The sequence below is a fragment of the Echinops telfairi genome, unplaced genomic scaffold, assembly GCF_000313985.2.
Source record: "Echinops telfairi isolate 266 unplaced genomic scaffold, ASM31398v2 ScPeMD7_7458;HRSCAF=8496, whole genome shotgun sequence".
In the NCBI taxonomy this organism is placed as follows: domain Eukaryota; kingdom Metazoa; phylum Chordata; class Mammalia; order Afrosoricida; family Tenrecidae; genus Echinops; species Echinops telfairi.
In genome coordinates this window covers 34,966,639-34,989,003 of record NW_022111358.1, presented here as the reverse complement: position 1 = coordinate 34,989,003, position 22,365 = coordinate 34,966,639, and the positions used below count along the sequence as shown (strand labels likewise).

At 36.4% G+C, this 22,365-nt stretch overlaps 1 protein-coding gene across 7 annotated transcripts in view; it reads right to left on the bottom strand.

Moving 5' to 3' along the window:
- Window positions 1-22,365, bottom strand: part of TANC2 (tetratricopeptide repeat, ankyrin repeat and coiled-coil containing 2) — a 333,029-nt gene that overhangs the window by 151,927 nt on the left and 158,737 nt on the right. For all 7 annotated transcript variants that reach the window (XM_045299320.1, XM_045299321.1, XM_045299323.1 and 4 more), the window contains 3 exons: window positions 20,852-21,038; window positions 13,816-14,079; window positions 6,260-6,385 (listed from right to left, as the gene is read on the bottom strand). In XM_045299320.1, the coding sequence (XP_045155255.1) occupies window positions 6,260-6,385; window positions 13,816-14,079; window positions 20,852-21,038 (577 nt within the window). The remainder of the gene's footprint in view (window positions 1-6,259; window positions 6,386-13,815; window positions 14,080-20,851; window positions 21,039-22,365) is intronic.

The following is a 22,365-nucleotide window of genomic DNA, read 5'->3' as shown; positions in this document are numbered from 1 at the left end:
TGTGCTTTACACAATTGATGTATGTATGGATTGTGATGAGTTGTATGGGCCCCCAATAAAATGAATAAAAAATAAATAAAATAAAAATGGCTGTCAAGTTGATTCTGACTCATAATGACGCCATAGGATAGAGCAAGCCGCACACCCTGGTAGATTTTCAGGGCTATGATTCTTTATGGAAGCAGACTGTCACATTTTTGTCTGTGGAGCAGTAGGTAGGTTTGAATCACTGAACTTTCTGTGCAGCAGCCAGGGCTCCTTTTAGAAAAGTAAGGGACTCATGAATAGCATGAAACATTGGTTTTATTTAATAAAAATTCAATTCATTGGCTTGATAAAGTAAACTTTGGCAGGGCAAATTTCACATAATTTCTGCCAATGAACCAGACTATAATTTGCTCCAACTTATTATCTATTAAAGCAGCTATTAACTAAACCTGATGCCTGTGAATGGCTATTTACATAACAGGATTTAGTGAAAGTCCTAAGGAAACAACTTTTATTGAGAAATGAAGTTTTAATTAGCAATGTTTAATCTCTTCAAGCGGAACAGCATGATTATAATTTACCACCAGGCAGGATAAGGTCTTATCACAAATAATTTGCTTTTAATTTACCCTAAGTAGCTACTATTCAAAGTCACTATACTAAGTTTTGCTCAGTGCATTATAACTCGCGCTGGTGCCCTTTTAAGGAGTTTTGGTGGCGGTGTGGTGCTGCTCACTGGAGAAAGAGGTGGCATCCTGTCTGTGATCATTTAGCCTTGGAAAACATACGGGTAGTTCTCCCCCGTCCAGCAGAGGCACAATGAGCTGGAGTTCACTTGGTGATAGTGAGTCTGGTTTGAATGCTCCCTTTATATTTCCTCATCAGATCTGTTACACTTATCAGGAGTAATAATAAAGAATAACTTCTTCTTTCCTTTTAATAAGCAACAAACTTAGTTTTTTTACCTGTGGAGTAAGAGATCTCATGAAAATGGTCAGATAGAGTAAGAGGTTTCATGTGTAAAGCATTTCTAGCATAGCTGTATATTAACATAATGGAGATTAAAATATGGACACCAAGATAATTTTTTAAATGAAAGTAAAAACTTTCAAAAGACTTCAAATTAGTATCTCTCAAGGGACATTAGGCTTTGGTACTTGTAGTAGATCAGTGACCTATAAAGTCTCTACTAGCTTACAACCTTCTGTAACTATTTTATTTTAGAACTCAAGTTCATAGATGGTTGATAGCTAGGAATCTACTAGCTTGCTGTAATGGGATCCTGGACAGTGAACTTAACTGACCTCTTCACCACTGTAGGATTGGTTCTCTGGAAACATCAATTTCAGAACAACAGGTGTTTAAAACAGCTGTCTTGAAAAGTCAAGAAGTTTTTTACTAATGAAGCAAAGAAGCAAATGCCAGTGTCAATACCCTATTTGAAAAGTCCAACTCGAGTCCAGCAGTTTCTGCTCGTCTAGTCAATGAAACTAGTATGATCAAGTAATTGCAGGGAAAATTAAGGCAAGAGTTGAATGAGCTGTCTGTACTCTAACAACTTACAACTAATGCTTCTTATATAAACAAACTGTACAGTCCTAGAATATATGAAATGTTTCATGAATTTAATATTCCTTCATAGTTTAAATATTTCTTCATAGTTTAAATCCTTCATGGTTTCTCAACCTGGGGGTCGAACGACTGTTTCACAGGAGTTGCCTGATTCATAACAGTAGCAAAATTACAGTGATGAAGTAGCAACGAAAATAATTTTATGGTTGGGGGGTCACCACCACATGCAGAACTGTATTAAAGGGTCGCAGCATTCGGAAGGTTGAAAACCACTGGATTAAAGGATCCTTAATTGGCAGTCTGAAAATCTATTGTTGTAAGGTGCTGCTGAGTTGGTTCAGACTCATTGAGAGCTGAAGCACTGCCTGGTCCCACGCCATTCTCAGAATAGCTCTATGTCTGAGTTCATTGCTGCAGCCACTGTGTCAATCTACGTCGTGGAGGGTCTTCTGTTTCACTGCCTCTACTTGACCAAGTATGGTGTCCTTCTCCAGGGACTGGTCTCTCTTGAAAACATGTCATTTCAAATGAATTCTACCTTGCAAGTCTGGCTAGACCAGAGGATGTACACTGGTACAGATAGGAACTGGAAATACAGGGAATCCAGGGCAGATGATCCCTACAGGACCAGTGGTGTGAGTGGCGAAACAGGGAGGGTAGAGGGAGAGTGGGTAGGAAACAGGGAACCGATTACAAGGAACTACATGTGACCTCCTCCCTGGGGGACAGACAACAGAAAGGTGGGTGAAGGGAGACGTCGGACAGGGCAAGAGATGACAAAATAATAATTTATAAATTATCAAGGGCTCATGCGGGAGGGGGAAAGGGGAAGGAGGGGAAAAATGAGGACCTAATGCCGGGGGTTTAAGTGGAGAGGAAATGTTTTGAGAATGATGAGGGCAATGAATGTACAAATGTGCTTTACACAATTGATGTATGTATGGATTGTGATAAGAGTTGTATGAGCCCCTAATAAAATGATTAAAAAAATAAAATAAAATAACAATTGTGACTCAAAAAGCTATTTCACAGAGTGGACTGAAGTAAGACTTCAAATGTAGAAAGGTATCTCTAATACGTTGCTGTTAGGTGCTGTCAAGTCAGCTTCAACTTAGAGCGGCCCTATGTACAAGAGAACGGAACACGTCTGGTCCTGTGCCAGCCTCCTATGTTCTTATGTTTGAGTCCATGCAGCCACCGGACCAATCCAGCTTGTTGAGAGCCTTCCTCTCTAATATACAAAGATATTTACTGTATATACTCATGTATAAGCCGAGTTTTTCAGCACATTTTAAATGCAGTTTTTGTGGTAAAATTAGGTGCCTCAGCTGATATTTGGATCAGCTTATACTCGAGTATATTCGGTAAATGTATACTAAAAATGGTATATAGTCACTTTATTTGGGGGGGGGGGTATTTTAAAGTGATATTACATCAATCATAACCCCCAAAAGAAAAAGATATTAAACTGAAATATGATGGAATTTTTGTTTCTTTAATTAAAATATGAAAGTATGATATGACATGTTTTAAAAAAATATGCCAGGGAGAAAATCTATTTCTCCAATAAAATATAATGTTTTACACCATGAGATAATGAGTTACTGGGCCCAAAACTTAGGACCACAGTTTCAAGGGACATCAAGGTCAACTGGCACAACAAAGACAACATTGTATCATCTTATTTTGGTGAGTAGACACTGGGGTCTTAAAAATTTGTGAGCTCCCTGTTGTTGTTTTTTTAAATTGTTTTATTGAGGGCTCATAAGACTCATCACAATCCATACACACATCAATTGTGTAAAGCACATTTGTACATTCATTGCCCTCGTCATGTAAGCGCCCTGTTTGGAGGAAAGAAGAATTTTAAAAATTGAAGATGCAGGGAAACAATTAGTCTAATGGACTAATTGTCCACAGGAAGATCAGTCTCCACAGCTCTGAGACCAGAAGAACTAGAGGGTACCTGGCTACCACTACCAGCTGCTTGGAAAGGAACCACATTAGATGATTTTGGATAGAGTAGAAGAAAAAGGCCCATAGTCCCTCCTCAGGTCTGGAAATCTAACAAGAAGTCCTGTTAGAGGAACAATAACATTCGGGAGTTATGCACATCTTAGAATAAGCAAACATTGGAGATCAAAAGGAAGCATTTCCCCAAGGGCAAAAATCATAAGGATTAGCAAAGTAGAAAGAATAGAAACTGGAACTAGGAAAAAAGTGGGATAAGTAATATTACATTGTGGGGACTGCAATCAATGACATGAAATAAAATGTATATGCATTGTTGAATGAAACACTGACTTATTAGTGCAAACATTTCACCCAATTCACAGAACATTAAAAATATATTTGAATATAATAATTATTAATCATAAAGGCTTGGCAAGCAGCACCACAGAAGGATAAAGGAAGTGTCTCCAAGTTTGCTTTCTTCTAGTATTAATGTATTTTAAGTCACATGATTCCATTTATAAACCATAATCAGGATAAAATATTATTTTCTGAGGGAAGGATTATATCCAAGGTTTCAAAGTTCTGAATTAAAGTATGCGAATTTTATAAAGTCAAAATATTGTTAAATAAACTTTTATGGATTAATGTACCCACCTGGATGGCATGTTCTGACCTATTTATATGGATAAAAGAAAAGCGCTTCAAAAATAAAGACATGAAGTAAGATATTATCAGTATCATAGTGCCTTTATCAATGAACAAATTCCAACTGTAATAATAAATTGAGACACTATCCCCAAGGGATATGAAATTGATATAACTTAGGAATGTATTATTCTGACAGAGAGCTTCCTAAAGATTTAAGTATGTTTTGGAAAAATCCCTGGAAGTCCTATTGTTTTACTCAATGCAGTGAACAAAATCTCTGTTATATTCTACATACAGCAGAAACCTGTGTATGAATATAAGTTCTCCAGAATGCATTTGTCGAAGCCCTTCTAAATCTTCAGATTTTTGAAGAAGACACACACCATTAGGTAGTAACAGAGCCAATATGCAGGGTCCTCAAAAATATACGGCTGAAATCTGACAATTAATTTTGTTTTCCATGTAGCATAAGACCCACGACTCAATGGCTGGCAGAGCAGCAACATAATCAATAAAGTTTTTTTTTTTAAACAAATAACATACAATTTGGTAGATTTTAAATGTAATCTATATAGATCAGGGGTCCTCAAACTTTTTAAACAGGGAGCAGTTCACTGTCCCTCAGACCCGTGGGAGGGCCACACTATAGTTAAAAAAAAAACTATGAACAAATTCCTATGCACACTGCACATATCTATTTTGAAGTAAAAAAACAAACGGGGCAAAACACCTGGCGGGCCGGATAAATGTCCTCGGCGGGCAGCATGTGGCCCGCGAGCCGTAGTTTGTGGACTCCTGATATAGATCAATAGTTTTGTCCAGTCTTCTTTATTATGGTTGGGTATCCTGGTTTTAGTACAAATCATCTATTTGGTCTTTTCTATTCAGGCTTTGAATATAATCATCCTATAGCATAAAAGTAATGTGTGACAATAACTCAATTTTCTGTGCTATAAATACGTATTTACATATATTAAGTAACTAAAAAAACCCACAAACATAAAACGGGGCAACACATACACAGACAAGGGTGCTTCAAATTGTTCACAGAAAAATGATCTTTTAATTCAATTTTTCCACACATTTTGTGAAGTTCATTATGTGTGGGTATGTAGAAACAGTGAGGACAGAAAGGGCTGTGAACTAAAACAACAAAGAAGGCCATCAACCCATTGCTGTTGATAGGAGGTATGGTTATTACAACAACACGATCAATTATTTTGTGCTTCTCGTTGCCTAGTCATTATTGAAAAAATTTCAGCACGGTAACGTTTAGAATAGACAGTAAGCATGTGTGAATCTTCTCCTGTGGGGTTACATATGTGGCACTATATTTCCTTAGGAAGAACATAAGAGAAGATGGGAGGAAGAGAGATAGGAAAAAAATGAGAAGAATCTGTAGGATAAAATAAAAAATGGGTTACTAGGTACAACAAAATGTAGACTATCTATTAAGGGCATACGAGATAGCTTGGTTCACTTTTAACAAACACAATGCACAAATTGAAAGAATTGCAAGAACAAGCTCCTCAACTAGACTGTGATGAAAACAAAATAAAGATCTCTGAAAAGATGAGGTTCTGGTTATAGAAGTAGGTAACATGCCACAAAGAGAGCGAAAGAAAAAAAGTGCCTGAAGAGAACAAGAATTCATTGTTTGGAAGTTGCCAGGACAATACTAGAAAGCAATCTGAAACTTCAACTATGTAAAAGTAACAAATAACAAAAATAGAAAACGTTCCTAGCTAAGCACATGATTATCAGCACCAAGTTCATTTGAGGTTGGTCTACAATCACTTCTGAAAACCAGGATCTAAGGCTATTTTCCCATCACCACCAGGGCCTTGGTTTCTTTCAGAATTTCAGGGAAGAAATGCTCCCAACTGTTGGGAATTATAACGCAGTTTATTTGATAAGTGCAATTTATTTGTGTTTATCTCTTTTCTTAGGTTCAGCAGAAATAAATTGGTTGCATGATAAAATAGATCATCTTTCTTCTTAATGAAGACTTAACTAAGTATGAAAGATGGAAAAAGAAATTGTGGCCTGTTGTCCATTTCCACTTGGCATCACTTTACCCTTCTATGATTCTAACCTCTTAAATCCTGTTGTGTGCGAGCACCGCCCATACTCTGCCTTGGCATTCGAAGAGAAGTTCTTAATGGTGTGTGTCTCTGCTCATCCAGGTAAGCAAGGTCCTCCAAATGGGCAGAACTGGTCGCTGACAAGACAGAAGATTTTAGTTAGAACATAATCATTAGAAAATGTCTTTCCCCAGGGCAAGATATGACAAAATACCAATTTATAAACTATCAAGGGCTCATGAGGGAGGGGAAAAATGAGGACCTAATGTCGGGGGTTTAAGTGGAGAGAAAATGTTTTGAGAATGATGTACAAATGCACTTTACACAATTGATGTGTGTATGGATTGCGATAATAGTTGTATGAGCCCCTAATAAAATGCTAAAAACAAACAAACAAACAAATAAATAATAGATTAGGTCATAAAATAAACAATATCAACCTAAAAAAAAAATAAAAAGAAAAGGTCTTTCCCCTAGTCTGTATCTCTCAAACTTTGATATTACATGCTCCAGTAGATTTAGTGGAGCAAGAATTTGCTAAACTCAACATCCTTATCAGTGTTTAAAACAAGTGCCAGGGAAACATAACAAGTGCTGTCTTCAGCTCTGTCGTCACTATCAATTGTCTAAACTCACACACGGGGAGTACTAACAAGAAAGCCGGCAAATACATTAGTCAAGCTCTTTTTAGAGAAGACTTGTTTATTCGAGAAAAGTTAGTCATTTTATATTAATATGGGTGACACATTTGTTTCTGACAACAAAAAATATTAGATGTTGGGTTTGGGGGGCCACAAATCCCATTTGTAACATAAGATACAAACATCTTGGGTGGAGAAATATTTTCCCAATTATACTGGGCTTTGAGAAAAACATGAAGCTCTCTCACCAACATGTTCACTTCCTGGTATATGTGCTGCCAACATGAGCACCCCACTTCATGGTAAAGAGTGAGATATAGACACACACACTGAGAACATTTAGATCCATGTTAACGATTTATAACATAACCAAACCAAACCCAGGGCAGACAAGTACATTCTGACTTGTGACCCCATAAAACAGAGTAGAACTGCTCTATAGGGTTGTTGTTGTTCTTTTGGGGGGGGGGGCTGTAATTATTACAGAATTAGTTTGCCAGGTCATTTTCCCGCAGCTGCTGAATGAATTCAAATTGCTAGCGTTTTGGTTAGCTGTGGAGTGGTTAACCACTGCATCACCAGGGCTCCTGAATTCCAGACTAGTCCTAGTAAGGGTGAGTAATCTGACTCTATCCTAATCTTCCTCATTGCTAGAAGCTTTCTTAGTTTATCACTGTAGTAACACGTAGCTCCAAGGGTGCTCACATCACCCTTCTGTAGGTACTGCTGATCTCTGCCCCACCTTTTCTTCATGGCATTTTTCACCTAACACACTATAAAATTCACTGATTTATTATATTTTCTCTAGCAGGAATGTAAGCTCCACCAGGGTGAGGATGTTTTGTTTATTGAACAGTACCTGCATTAGGCATATAGTAGATGGTCAATAAACACGTGTCTGTGGGGTAACGAAAAGAAGAAGGCCCTCAAAGGGATGGACTGACAGGGCTGCAACAGTGGGCTCGAACATAATAAGAAAGCTGTGGGGCTGGCACACAAGGGCGGTATTTTGTACTATTGTACATGGGGTCATCACGGGTCAGAAATGACTCCACGGCACCTAACAACGGACTGAAACTTGCACTTCTGTATATATTTTGTGATTTGGCTATGTTCAATCACCAACAAACAACAAATTAACTTTTGATTTACTGTAGCAATCTCAAAACTGCCGTGCACATCATCATCTCACACAACTGCTGATGACAGTTCTGCAGGGACACACATCTTTCCACCTCATAGAGCTCCTGCTACTCGGAGAAGGTGCTGGCACAATTTTTGGAAATAATTCAGTCAGTTAAATTAATACTATTGTATTTAGTGAACACTTTACAGCTGCAAATATGAGATAATTACACAAGTGGAAGTGAAGGGAAGAAATAGGAAAAACAAATCTACAACAAAAATGTTTATGTAAAAAGAGAAAGCTTTTGTCATTAAAAAGCTATGTTTTCAGAGGAGGGAAAAAGAATAGGAAAAAGACAGCACATATTTTCTTGAGATTTATATCAGATCAAGGTAGCTGAGGACTACTTCCTTGTGGAACATTTAAGTAACCCACTTAAGAACCCTGGTGGCATAGTGGTTATGAGTTGGGCTCTAATTTGCAGCAACAGCAGTTCGAAACCACCAGCTGCTCCATGGAAGAAAGATGGGGGTTTCTACTCAGTTCAGTGACACTCTTAAATGAAGTTAAGATACTTTTTTTTACACCACACATGGGCAGACCCCAAAGCAAGTAGATGTCATATGGTACAAAACAATCTAGAGACAACTAACTCTATACTGAGTTTGGCAATGAGTTTGAAATAGTTTGTTCTTAAATCAGTTACCACTAATGCAAACAGATCATAGTAACACAACCATCAATCTGGCCAACTTGAGCAGGCAGCCTGGAACGACACTGTTTGCTATGCCCGGGCAAGAAGCCATTCTGCTGTCCTCATTCCCTTAGTAACATATAAAGTCAACATCCTGATTGATGAAAAAGCGTATTTTTTGTAAAAATCCTCCTCATAGTTTCTGGTTGGATTCATTTAAGTGAACCTAGATTCCCATTTTACCATTTACCTGAGTCTTAAGATCCTTTTCTTGGAAAATGTGCGCTCCAAACTCTAAGAAGTAGATGATGAAAGTTTATATTTTAACTGACTGCTGTTGTTTTGTACATTTCCTGATAGACCCCTTAGAGATTCTCAGACAAAGCACTGACAGCAGCTGTTCCAAGCAAACACTTCCTGCTTCCCACATCCCTCCAGTTCACTGCCAATTTCATTGTAATACACTGAGGATGACCACAGACAGCCTACTTTGAGAATTTCTGCCATGCCACTTCAAGTCCACAGCATGTGCTACTACTTCCTTTCACAAACCAGGCTTAAAAATGATAGGTAATGATGATTTGCATCTTGAGAACATATACAGGATTGTTTTTTCCCTATTTTAGAATTTAAATTTAAATAAAAACATCTACATTTGCATTCAGAGAGCAGAGCTACTCCAGGAAAAACACAAGCCTTACTGGTGTAAATACCTAAACTTATCCTTGATAATCTTATTCCATTTAAAGTTTTGATGTCCTCAGTAAACAGTAGTATCCTCATAGGTGCTATGTAAAACTTAACTGCTACATCTCACTACAGACTTCATTTATTTGTCTTTGTTTCTAAAACTATACAGCTTAATCTATTTGACTAGTATATTTATACTTAGATGAACAGATCTCTATTTTGATATGGTTCATAAACATACATGATTTACTCAAAAATTCCACTATATATTTTTCCATATGGGCTACAGATGAAGTAAAAGCTCAGAAATAATCTTTAGTGAGCATAAACATTTGAATATGTATTAATTCCATTCTCCCTGCAAGTAAAAATGTTGTCAAAGCATGGGATACACAAATTTCATTTCTTGGTGTTTGTGGCAGTTTGATTTTATGTCAACTTGCACCTGTGTAAAAGTAATGGGGTGGATTCCAATCAAGTCCCAACCTGATGATGCCTCTTTGGTGTGTGTGTGGGTTTTTTTTTTTTTTTTTCAAGAGAGATGCTAGGAATTCTCCTCTCCCTCCCTTCATCCTTGCTGGGACCCTTTTATCTACTACCAGGAGCAGTCCCATGTGGGCTGCTGACACTGAGAACCAACCTGAGCTTCACATTTCTGCATCATCAGCAGTTGGCAATGTGAGTCTGATGAGGGCTCTGGTTAGCATCAGATCCATCAACTTGAGTTGAACGAGGTTGGGATACTTCTTTGATATAAAATTATTTCTAGATATAAAGTTCTTTTTCATACACATATTTGTGTCACTTGTTTTGTTTCTCTAGACAACCCAACCTAACACAATCTAGCAGCAGCCTTAATGAGTAAATAATCCTTTGTCAGAAAATGTAGCCATATAAAGATGCCAAGAGCCCTGGTGCTGCAGTGAGTTTCCTGCAGGGGAAAGATGAGGTTGGTTGTTTCTGCAAAGATTTACAGCCTTGGCAACTCTAGGGAGCAGTTCTACCCTGCTGTGCAGGCTTGCTAAGATTTAGAACTGACTCAGAGTCAGTGAGTTTGGGTTATAAGATGCCAAGAAGCTGAGGGCAAAGGGACCCTCTTCCCCACTCACAGAGGTCTATAACATGGCAAGGACCATTTAAACAATTATTCCCTTAAGGGTTTTTTAAAAATGATGCTAAATGGAATTTTCACATCATTATAAAACACTGTTTGACCTCTAAAATAAATAAGTATACTACTCATATTATGATTAAGTTTAAAACAAAAGGGAAATTTTAAATCTAGATTTGAACAAAACCTTTGATTGATGGCATGTATCATTCATTCCCCTTCCCACTCTCACCCCCACTGCCTGAGCTGTTCGTGTGCTTAGAACAAGTCCTTAAGTTCAATACAATGAGTCTTTACTTCTGCTTCAGGCTTATCTCATATTTGAAATCCTCAATTTTCCCTGATCGCCAAGGAGATTTGATATTTTCTATCTCCTTCAATTTAGGAAGTCACTTTCTGAACACATTCAAAGGTAAAGAAAGCATATGCTTATCTAGCGTGCTAAAATGGGAGGGGAGAACCTTCTTGAGCTAAGAAAATTTACTTAAAAACATAATTTAGCTAGCAGTGAACCCTCGTTTATCGCGGTTAATCGGTTCTAGACCCTACCGTGCTAAATGAAATTCCGCGAAGTAGGATTCCTTATTCAAGTCGAAATGGCGTGCAACCTCCACGATTTTCTTGCCATCTTTGATCATATCCAAAAGTTTTACCTTTTCCTGGATGGTGAGCATCTTCCTCTGGCGCTTATTTTTATTGTCAGAAGGCTTAGAAGAAGCAGCTCGTTTAGGAGCCAACATAGGGCTTAGATAAAATTTCTTAAAAATCACAAACAATTACAGTACACTGTACAAAAGCAAAAATGCATCTGATACGTAGCTCCGATACGTAGCGATGCAGACAGAAGCGTGTACAGTATGAGCCAATCAGTGGCAGTAATGACAGAGCATGCGCTGTTACGCAAAAACCGCGATAGAGTGAAGCCGCGGAAGTCGAAGTGTTAAGTGGCGAGGGTTCACTTGTATCGCTAATCATTTAAGCTACTAGAAGTTGTAGTCAATATCAAGCATATGTACATATACATTTAACAGGTGTAAAATCCCTGTGAAATTACTTTTTTTCTTCCTATATTCTGCAGTCATTTAAAAACCTGTAGTCCATTAAATTCTGAATATAACCGAGTCACTGGTATACCACTTACTTTTTCTGCTTCATTGTGAGCATTCTGAAACCATGGTTTCCAAAGACAGGACACACTCAATCCAAACTATCCCCTGACCTATAACTTTCCCCGTAGTAAACACAAGGACTGATTATATTACATTCAATACTGACAAGATACAATTTTCTGATGAAGTAGTTTGTTCAACACTGTCAGTAAATAAACCTTGACAGCATAAACTCTTCAGGGCAGATTTATTGAACCTCTGAATCTAAAGTATATTTGCCTTTCACCTGTGCTTTGAAGAAGCACAATCAGCCACTAGAAAGGCCAAAGTTATGGGATGACAACTGTGGCAGGTAAAAAACCATCATAATTAAGCACAGCAATCTAGAAAAAAAGAAAAATTCCTTAAATGTGTATAGGATATATTTTCCAGTATTTAAAACCAACTCCAGTAACAAGAGAAATCATTGTTTTATAATATTTGATATAAACAGAATATTTTCTATTAAAAAGCATATAAAAATGACAAAAGCATGATTTATAAATTAATCTTTAAATAAAATAGACCTCATAAAATTTCAAAATGCTTGTTTCAAAATAACTTTTAGGAAAATGAAGACAACCAACAGCTCAAGTGAAAACATTTATCAACACCGATCTGAAAAAGACATGTAATCAAACAGTACAATAATCTTTTTCAACAAAATATTAAAAAGCCAAACCAGCCAATAAAAAATGGGCAAACTATCTAAAGAGACATTTCAACAAAGGAGATGTGTGGTGGTTACTAAACACATTATCAGTCACGTGTTCTTAGGTGCTTCTGACTCACAGGACCTTTTGCAGCCCTGTGTACCATACCAACACTGCTCAGTCCAGTGCCATCATCAGATGTTAAAACAAACAAACTAACACTGAGCCGATCTCAAGTCACAGCGACACTATAGGGCAGGGCAGAACTGCCTCTAGGGGTTCCTGAGACTGCAAATCTTTATGAGAGTAGAAAGTCTCATCTTTCCCAGAACAGTTGGTGGTTTTGAACTGCCGACCTTGTAGTTAGTAGTCTAACTCATAACCCACTAAACCACCAGGGATCCTCTCATTAAACTTTAGAGCATGCAAATTAAGACTACGTCCCTCTAGAAAAACTATTATAAAAAAGATAGTAATAAATGGTGGAGAGAACTCAGAGGCCTCATACACTGCTGGTGGGAATATAAAATGATGCAGTAACTTTGGAAAACAATTTGGCAATTTCTTGAGAAGTTAAATATAAATTGCATTACCTAGCAATTTCAAGGGTAGGTATCTAAGAGAAATGAAAACATGTTTTCCCAAAGGTTACAGTATTATTCACAACAGTTCAAAATTGGAAACAACTTAGATGCCCTCACAATTGGTGAATGAATAGAAAAAGTGGTATATTCAAATATGGACTACTACTTGGCATTATAAGAAAAATGGACTCATACATGCTATGTCATAGGTGAGTTTTCTAAGCATTATAATGACATTCTACGCATACACATCATGATCTTATTAATATGAAATGTTCAGAAATGTCAATCTATGATGACAGAAAATGGATTAGTGGTTGCCTGGGGCTGGGAAAGGGATTAATATTAAATAGACAAGAGAGATCATGTTGTTATGAGCAACATTATGTACACAGGTACAATAGGTTAAGCACTGGGCTACTAGTCACAACGTTGGTGGTTGAAACCCACCAGCTGCTCTGTGGGAGAAAAATGAGGGTGTCTGCTCCTATAAAAATTATAAATATAGGCTGCTTTTTATTTTATGGACGTTTTTATAAATTTGGGAACACAAAGAGTCACTTGAGGAACATGAGCTTTTCCCAGATTTAAAAAAAAAAAAGGTATACATACATAATGCTACCCAAGCACTAAACAATAGCTTTGGTCAAAGATGATAAATGGAAAAGTTGAAATACTGTTAGAACAGGCTTTTTCACTTCTATAGATACACCTGAAAAGCTTACTGCCAGAGTGGCAGTTTGAAGCCACTAACCTCTCCTCAGGAGAAAGACAAGGCCAGATCCCATAAAGATTGAGAGCCTTCGCTCTTAGGGCCACTATGAGTCGAATTAACTCCAGGGGAGTAGGTTTTATACATACATACATATAATGTGTACACACACACGTCAAAATAAATCGCTATTGTTTAAAAACCTTACCTGCTACTGAATTTGGCCGTGGCATAAGATACAGTGGAATAGATTGTACTGATTGGGATAAAACGGTTTCCAAATTCCTCTCCGGGATTTTATTCAGACTGTAGGTGGAAGCCATCATGTTTTCATCTACTCGATATAAACAAGAGTCCATGCTGGATTTTTGAGACTGCCAAGGTTTTAGATTTCCTCCAGACCCTAATTCTTTACTGCTTTCCCCAACATATTTTGTGCGTTCCATGTTTTCAGAATAGCTTGTCAACGTGGCTGAAAAATAAAATGAAATACACGATTAGATAATAATGTAATTTAAAAAGATACTGATTATAATTTTACCTCCATCAAAGTTTGAATAATTGAAACCATAAGGATATAATTTCTCATGTATGTATTTTAACAACTGTACTTAAATTAATTCTGACCACATAAGCATTAAAATTTTAAGATGGGAATTTATTTAGATTCATAACATAATAGGTACATAAGTATAATAAAGTAACATTCAAATGAATGTTTATATTTTTCTTTCAATTTGTAATATTTTTATGGATGTTAATACATACATTAAAATTTTTAAAATCATTTTATTGGGGACTTGTACAACTTTTATCACAATCCATACATACATCAATTGTGTAAAGCACATTTGTACATTCGTTACTGTCATCATTCTCAAAACATTTGCTCTCCACTTAAGCCCCTGGCATCAGCTCCTCATTTTTTCCCTCCTCCCTGCTCAATACATATATTTTAACATACTAGTTCATGCCTTAATATGCAAATATTCATTACAATCAGGGTACTCAGAGTTTTTAAGCAAAATACACTAGCATGGGTCAAAAAAGCCAACGCCTAACACATGCTATCTCTCATTCAGAATTAGAACAATATTCCCTGTTTTCTTGTTCATGCCCTCTATTATTTTTCTAGTGGGGTACACACATATTTTTCTTTATTTAACACTATGCAGATATATAATATCTTATTCATGCTTTTGCCATCACACATGTGGAAAAATATTTGTCCTAGCTGATTTTTTACTTTAGTAATGTTTCTTGGCTGAATAGAAGTTTTATATCCTTATGGAGTAGTGATCAAATGTCTTTTTTTTTAAATCATTTTATTGGGAGCTCTTACAGCTCTTATCACAATCCATACATCTATCCATTGTGTTGAGCACAAGAAATGTCTTTTGGGTTATAATTAGAAAATTCTTCATTCTATAAAGAAACTTACCAGTATTTTCTTTGAATGTTTTACGGTATCATATATTACACTACAGAGACTTAGTTTCTGATGACTCCGCAAGTTTTTTAGGTAAAAGAGAGAACACCCTCCCTTACCGCTACCTCCTCCTTTTCCTCCTTTGAGGAGTCTGGTGATGTGTAAGAAAATCTTTTCTAAAACAATGTTTTAAGATAAAATAGGTAAGTCTATAGAAAGAGCTAATTATGTTGAAACACAGGCAGCAAAATATTAAAAAGTGATTTGATACAATAATTTACAAGCTTTCTAAATAAAACATTAAATTATAAAATGCAGTGGCAGTTTAATTACTGTGATTTCAAGATGGAGATGAGGGGAATGTGATTTTATGGTATCTTTAAAACAATAATGCAATATGAAAATATGAGATTTCTATTAGTGACAAAGTCACTAGAGCAGCTAGTTCTTTGTTACCTATATAAAATAAATTAAATTTTGATTCTTAGATATGACACTAAGGAAAAAAAAGTAACGAAATACAAGAAAGTGGGACTTCATTAAAATAAAAAACGTCTATTCAAATGACTTTATCAGCAAAGTGAAGAAATATCCTACAAATAGGAAAAAAATGGGAACTCTCTATTTGACAAGGACTTAATATCCAGAATATATAACCCATACAACCTAACCACAATTAAAAAGAGGCAAAAGATGCTTTGAAAATATTTAATTGTATTTGAGATTCCCCCCCTTTCACTTTCTTAATAACTTTCAAATTACAAACACTGATATTAGACCAAATATAATTCATCAAATTACTTTTCCTTTAAAAAAATTAAAAATCAAATCCATTGCCTTTGAGTTGATTTCAATTCATGTTGTTCTTGGTAGGTGTCACTGAGTTGGTTCCGACCCATAGCAACCCTGGGCACAACAGAACACCGTACTGCAGTCCTGTGCCATCCTTGAAATTGTGCCTACGCCTGAGACCATTGTTCCAACTCAGAGTGATCTTCTGAGGCTGTTAAGTCTTTACAGGAGCAGGTAGCCTCACTTCCCTCTCCAAGGCAGCTAGTAGGTCTGAACCCTTGATGTTAGCAGTAGCAAGCAGTCCGTTTACCTGACAGTGCCAGTAGGGCTCTTTATTATTTTCCTTTTAGATTTTATGACTTTTATGTTCCATTAAAAAAAAAAAATCTTTGCCTAACTCAAGGTCACTTAGAATTATATTGTCTATAATTTCTTCTAGAAGTTTAATAGTTTTGTGCTTAGGTTTAGGTCTATGATCCATGATGTCTTTTTGTATATGGAATGATATAAGAAGAGGTATTTTAGCACCATTTATTGACAATATCCTTTTCTCATCGAAATGTTTTGTATTTTGTCAAAATCAGTTGATGATGTATATGTGTGTACATGTTTGTTTGAACTATGTATTCTGTTCCTTGATTTTACTGTACTTGGATCAATGATCAATGTCCATGGAAGTAGTCATCAAGAAATCAAATGCTGTATTACACTGATCAAATGCAAATTATCTCTTGAAACTTTCAAAAAGCAAAGATGGCACTTTGATGACTAAGAATAGCTTGATTGAAGCCACGGTCTTTTCAAAAGCTTCAGATGCAAGAGCTAGACAATGAAAGAGGAACCCAGAAGAAGAACAGGTACATAACAACACTGAAAATCCCATGCACTGCCAAAAGAATGAACACATTAGTCTTAGAAGCAATTACAACCTGAATGCTCCCTAGAAGTGAAGATGGTGACAAATATATATTCATTTTCCACTAGATTTAAATCTACCTTTATCTGTTTCTTTCTAGACCTAATTATTCCTAGATGAAATTAAAATCAGTGGGAAAACAGAGTATCAAGTAGCTCTATTGTTTGATATTGTCTGTTTTCCTTCCTTAATATAGGAAAAAAAAATCCTACTTTATTAGAAACTGTGGCTTATGTGGCATGTCCTTGTCACAGGCTAGAAAGAAATAATATAAAGAGATGAATTCACTTTTTGTGAATGGGTGTGCACAAAATTTTGGGTTTGACTGAAGCATAATTTATATACCATTTTGGGTATGGATGTCCTCACACAATTCATTTTCTTTAGTAAATTTATGTAGTTGTTCAATGCTATTCAGTTCCAACTCACTGTGACACTACAGATGACAGAACACTGCCCAGTCCTATGCCATCGTCACATCATAATTGTTGGGCTTGAGTCCACTGTTGCAATCACTGTGTCAATCCATCTTGTCATGGGGCTTCCTTTTTTTTTTTTTTTTTTTGCTGTCCGAGTACAATGTCTTTATCCAGGAACAGATCTCTCCTGATAACAAGTTTAATGTATGGTAGACCAAGTCTCACCATCTTTGCTTCTAAGGTGCCTTCTGGCTGTACTTCTCCCAATACAGATTTATTTGTCTTTCAGCAGTCAATGGCACTTTCAATATTCACCAGCATTGCAATTCTAATGCATGAATTCTTCTTCAGTCTTCCTTACCCAGTGTCTAACTTTCACATGCATATGAAGCAACTGAAAATATCCTGGCTTGGATTAGGCATACCTTAGTCCTCAAAGTAACCATCCTTGCTTTTCAAAACTTTAAAGAGGTCTTACGCAGATTTACTCAATAGTCCTCATTTGATCTCTTGACTGGTGCTTCCAGGAGCAATGAATGTGGATCCAAGCCAGACAGTATTTTAGGTCAATTATGCAGGAGAAACACTCTCTTTTGTGTCCCTGATCATTTTAATCAGCAAAGTGTCTAGATTTCATAGACAAACATGCCTGCTGCTTCACAGGAGAAAAAGGTGGCAGACCGATTTCAAAAATTACCGCCTTGAAAACCCTATGGAGTAATTTCTCTCAGACTCAACTACAAGGGGTTTGATTTGGTTTAGGAATTAGTGAGGTGTGAAGGATGACAGCACAATAACTGAAATACATTAGTGGAAGAGAAATCTATATATTTTTCAAAATGGGTTGAGAAAAATGTAAAAAACTCAAATTATCTAATGTTCAGTGCATGACTCACAGGGGATGAATTTCTTAATGTGATAACTTGGAGCACACACAAACTCATGAAATTTTGCTGGGACATATATTAATAAACAAAGGGGTTTGACTAGAAACTTGTGATTCTGATTTTGAGTTAGTAATACAAAACATTAACCAATCCCAAACTGATTGCTATCAAGTGGATTCTAACTCATAGCGACCCTCTTCCTGGTTTCTGAAGCGGTACATCTTTACAGGAGCAGGCAGCCTTCTCCTTCTCTTGCAGAGGCACTGGCAGGTTGAAACCACTGACTTGTAGTTAGCAGCCCAATGCTTGTCTCCCAAACCACCAGAAATCCTTATATGAAATTTTAGGAAAGCATTACTGTGCAATGGACATGGCCTGAAACACTTTACTGTCACAGGGCCTTAGCATTGTAAGACTGTAGAAGTGAAAACCAAATCTGACAGTGGAATCAGAACCTACAGAAAAGTACCGAATGGCAATTGAGTTTTTAAAAAAATGAGAAGATGGAGGCTCATGATTTTCAAATTTTATCCTTTATTTTACAAGGTGCTCATTTATAAGAACACAATCTTGGAAATTAATCAAAAGAAAAGCAGGATCCTATTTTTAATTTTCAGAACATATAAACATTTACTCTGAACTTTCACCAAAGTGTTAAGCTTCCCTTTTGAAAAGCAACTACTTGTAAACAGATTTTGTGTAATCTGTCAGCACCATTCCTTCTGCTTCGGGGAACATATTTCTAAAGCTATTTTTATGCATGGCAATATAGATGATATTCAGTCACAGATACTCTAATAATATCTATTAACAGAGGAAAACAAGATGAAGTCTGGCTAAAAATTATAAGCCATTTTGCCAAAATTAATCATAAAGAGGGCTTAAATGAAGAAAATTAGACAATGGAAAACTCTAATATCTATTATTCATTAAAAAAATCTAATAAAATTCCAACTGTTACTCTGAGCCAACAAAAGGAATTGTGTCATGTCAGCCTTAAGCTTTCCTTCCTGTTAGAAACATTTATCAAGCACCTACTATGCTTTTCATTTTTCAGGCACAAGGTGTCATTAGTCTTATAATTTGAGGCAAAATCTCATAGGACAGCCCTTACTACTCTTAAGAATAAGCAAATGAGTTGTCGTGATTAAAAAAACATTCCTTGACAGAAATTTCTAGTTCTTTCCCCCACCAATCCAGTTTTCAGTTTTCTTAAAACTTCTTCCTAATATGCCCACAACCAACCTGTGTCCTTCAAGAAAACCTACCAAAATGACCCTTTTGGAATCCCAAAACAAACTGTCATAACCTTTTGAGCTGACTTCTCTGCCTTGAATTTAAGTGGTCTAGCAGATCACTTCGGAAGTTATTGTTTTGATTGGCTTTGCTCTCTGGATTACCTTGGTAAAAATTCAAGACTTGGATTAATTCCAATCGAATTATAAATCGTGTCTTCATTAACTTTGATCTTGGTTAAAAGACAGATGGAGAGAACAGCTCTTTGAGCTGCCTGAACTAAGTATCCCTTTTTTGGGAACGCACCCTAATGAGACTAAGATAATGTGTTACTGGGAGAATTTGTGTGGTCTGTTGGTCGGAGACATGCTTAACCGTGCTTTATTTGGAGTAGACTTGTGCATGTAGGAAGTGGAACCCCACTAGCAATACTTTCTCACTTACTCAACTCTGTAAGCCTGAATCCCAGAGGGAGAAAGGGAAAAATGGCCATTAATTTTGTCTTCCCATATATAAACCTAAAAACTCACATATGCAGTATGAAAAAGTAATACTCTCTCACCTTAGATGATTGAACACATTCACTCTCCATTATTTTCTAGCTTAAATATTCAATTAGACTTGGCATATAACAACACTTTTTGGGGTCTAGAGAGATAACTAGCCATAAACTACTTGTAATTAAAAACAATCATTTTCTACTTTTCTTTCTTTTACTTCATTCATGTAAAACCAGCCTAGGACTATAACATAAACAGGACAAAAGAATACCTAGAAAAAACCATTTAGCTTCTTTACTTGGTGGGTATTTTATTTTATAGCTGTACACAGTTTTTGTCATTATCTCTGACCGCAAAATGCACACAGACTAATTATTAAAAGGCATTTACTTCATAAACTCTTCATTAAAGAAGCATTTTTTGAAGTTTTGTAAACACCAATGGAAGCTCAAAATGTAAATCATATTAGTCTTCATCACTGGTGAAGCTAAGAAACCTTTTTCCTTATTGTGTTATTATCTGCATACCGAAAGTATATGTAGAGCAGTTAGAGTATAGTGTCTCAAGAAGCAATCAGTACCTTGCCAGCCACTTGTTCTCCTGCCAAGTTAGAAAGCATTAGTAGAAAGTATTACTTTGTATACTTTAGAAGAGTTATTTTAAAAGAGCAAGATTTACTAAAAATTTTGAATATGTTCCATTCCCCTTTCTCTCTGCATCTGATAGGGCCCCAAAAACTCATTAAAAGACTACAAACAGATTCCCAAATAACTCAACTTCATACTTTAATCTTGACTCTTCTTTCTGGTTGTATAAAGCTCTCTACTATACCAGTAAGGAACACAGCTTTTTCTGACCCACTTCTGTGGTAGATAAGATGATGTATGTGAACTTGAGATATGCTTTTCATTTTGTTTACCTGTTTCTCTCTAAGCATCATAAAACAGATAACGTTTTTTATATACACCTGAACTCAAAAGCAGAATGTTTTTAAACGTTAGGCTATTTTAACTATTTTAAAACGAAAAAAAGTGTACAAAATGATTAATATAAGAATCAATTTACCAATGATGCCGCTATCTCTGCTTTCCAGGGTGGAGGTGGGACTAGTGACAGCCCCATAGCTGCAGTCCTTGGCAGATGCACTTGTATTGGCTGGTGGGAGGGTGGAACAGGGGCTGTTAGCTGGTGGAGAGGCAGTGCTGCTAGTCAGGGTGGAACAGGGACTTATCCGCTGGGTGATTGCTGAGGTCTGAAACATTGGAACCAAAAATAAAAAAGATAAAGTGATCAGTTGCATATACAATTTATTGGGAAAAAAGATGAAATAGTCTGCTTGCACAGCTTGTACATCTCTTAGGCGCTACATATTTTTGCATTCTACGATATGTGCTTCTGAATTCTACCTTTAGGGCTAAATGTAACGAACTTAACATGAACAGAAACTGTGACCAGTTTTTATATGAAATTTTCAGCAAAGTGTAGTCTTCATTATTTCCATGTACTAATGAGATAAAATATTTTTTTAAGGACAGGCTTTCCCTGCTATTTTTAATCAAGCATGCTTGGAACTTTGTCTTATCAATAATTCTTGAGGTGAGGAAAATATATAACATACATACTAGTGTATAAGCCAGGCTTTTCAGCATGTTTTAATGGAGTTTTTGTGGGGTTGGCTTATATTTGAGTATACAGATACTCATTTTACACACACACACACACACACACACGAAACTGCTCACAGCTTACAGACAATAAATGAAAACAGGAGAAAATGCCTTATAAAAGCTAGCTTAATAAAGTCAACATACTAGTTTAATACAAAACTGAGTAATTCTCATACAGATAATTATATATTAAGATTACTTTGTATCCTGTATAATTCCTTTTTAAAATTTTAATAAATCATTTTATTGGGGACGCTAACAGCTCTTATCACAATCCATACATCCATTGTGTGAAGCACATTTGTACATATGTTGCCATCATCATTTGTAAAACATTTTCTACTTGAGCCCTTGGTATCAGCTCATTTTTTTCCTCTCACCTTCATGAACCCTTGATAAGTGATAAATTATTACTATTTTCATACCTTACACCATCTGCTGTCTCCCTTCACCCACATTTCTGTTGTTTGTCCCTCTCAGGGTGGTGGTTATACGTTGATCATTGTGATCAGTTTCCCCTTCTCTTTCTTCTCCCCCGACCTCCCCCCTACTCTCATCACTGTTCTCATTCCTGTTTCTGAGGGGTTTATCTGTCCTGGATTTCATTTATCTAAAGTTCTTATCTGTATCATTGTACATGCTCCAGTTGGACAAATTTGTAAGGTAAAACTAGGGTCAGGACAGAGGCTGGGAGGAAGCATTAAAGAACTAGAGGAATGTTGTGTTCCCTCGATGCTCTACTGTACCCTGGCTGGCTCGACCCTTTCTCTCACAAATTTTTTTAAATCATTATATTAGGGGCTCATACACCTCTTACCACAATCCATACATATATCAATTATGTAAAGCACATTTGTACATTCATTGCCCTCATCATTCTAAAAACATTTCCTCTCCACTTAAGCCCCTGGC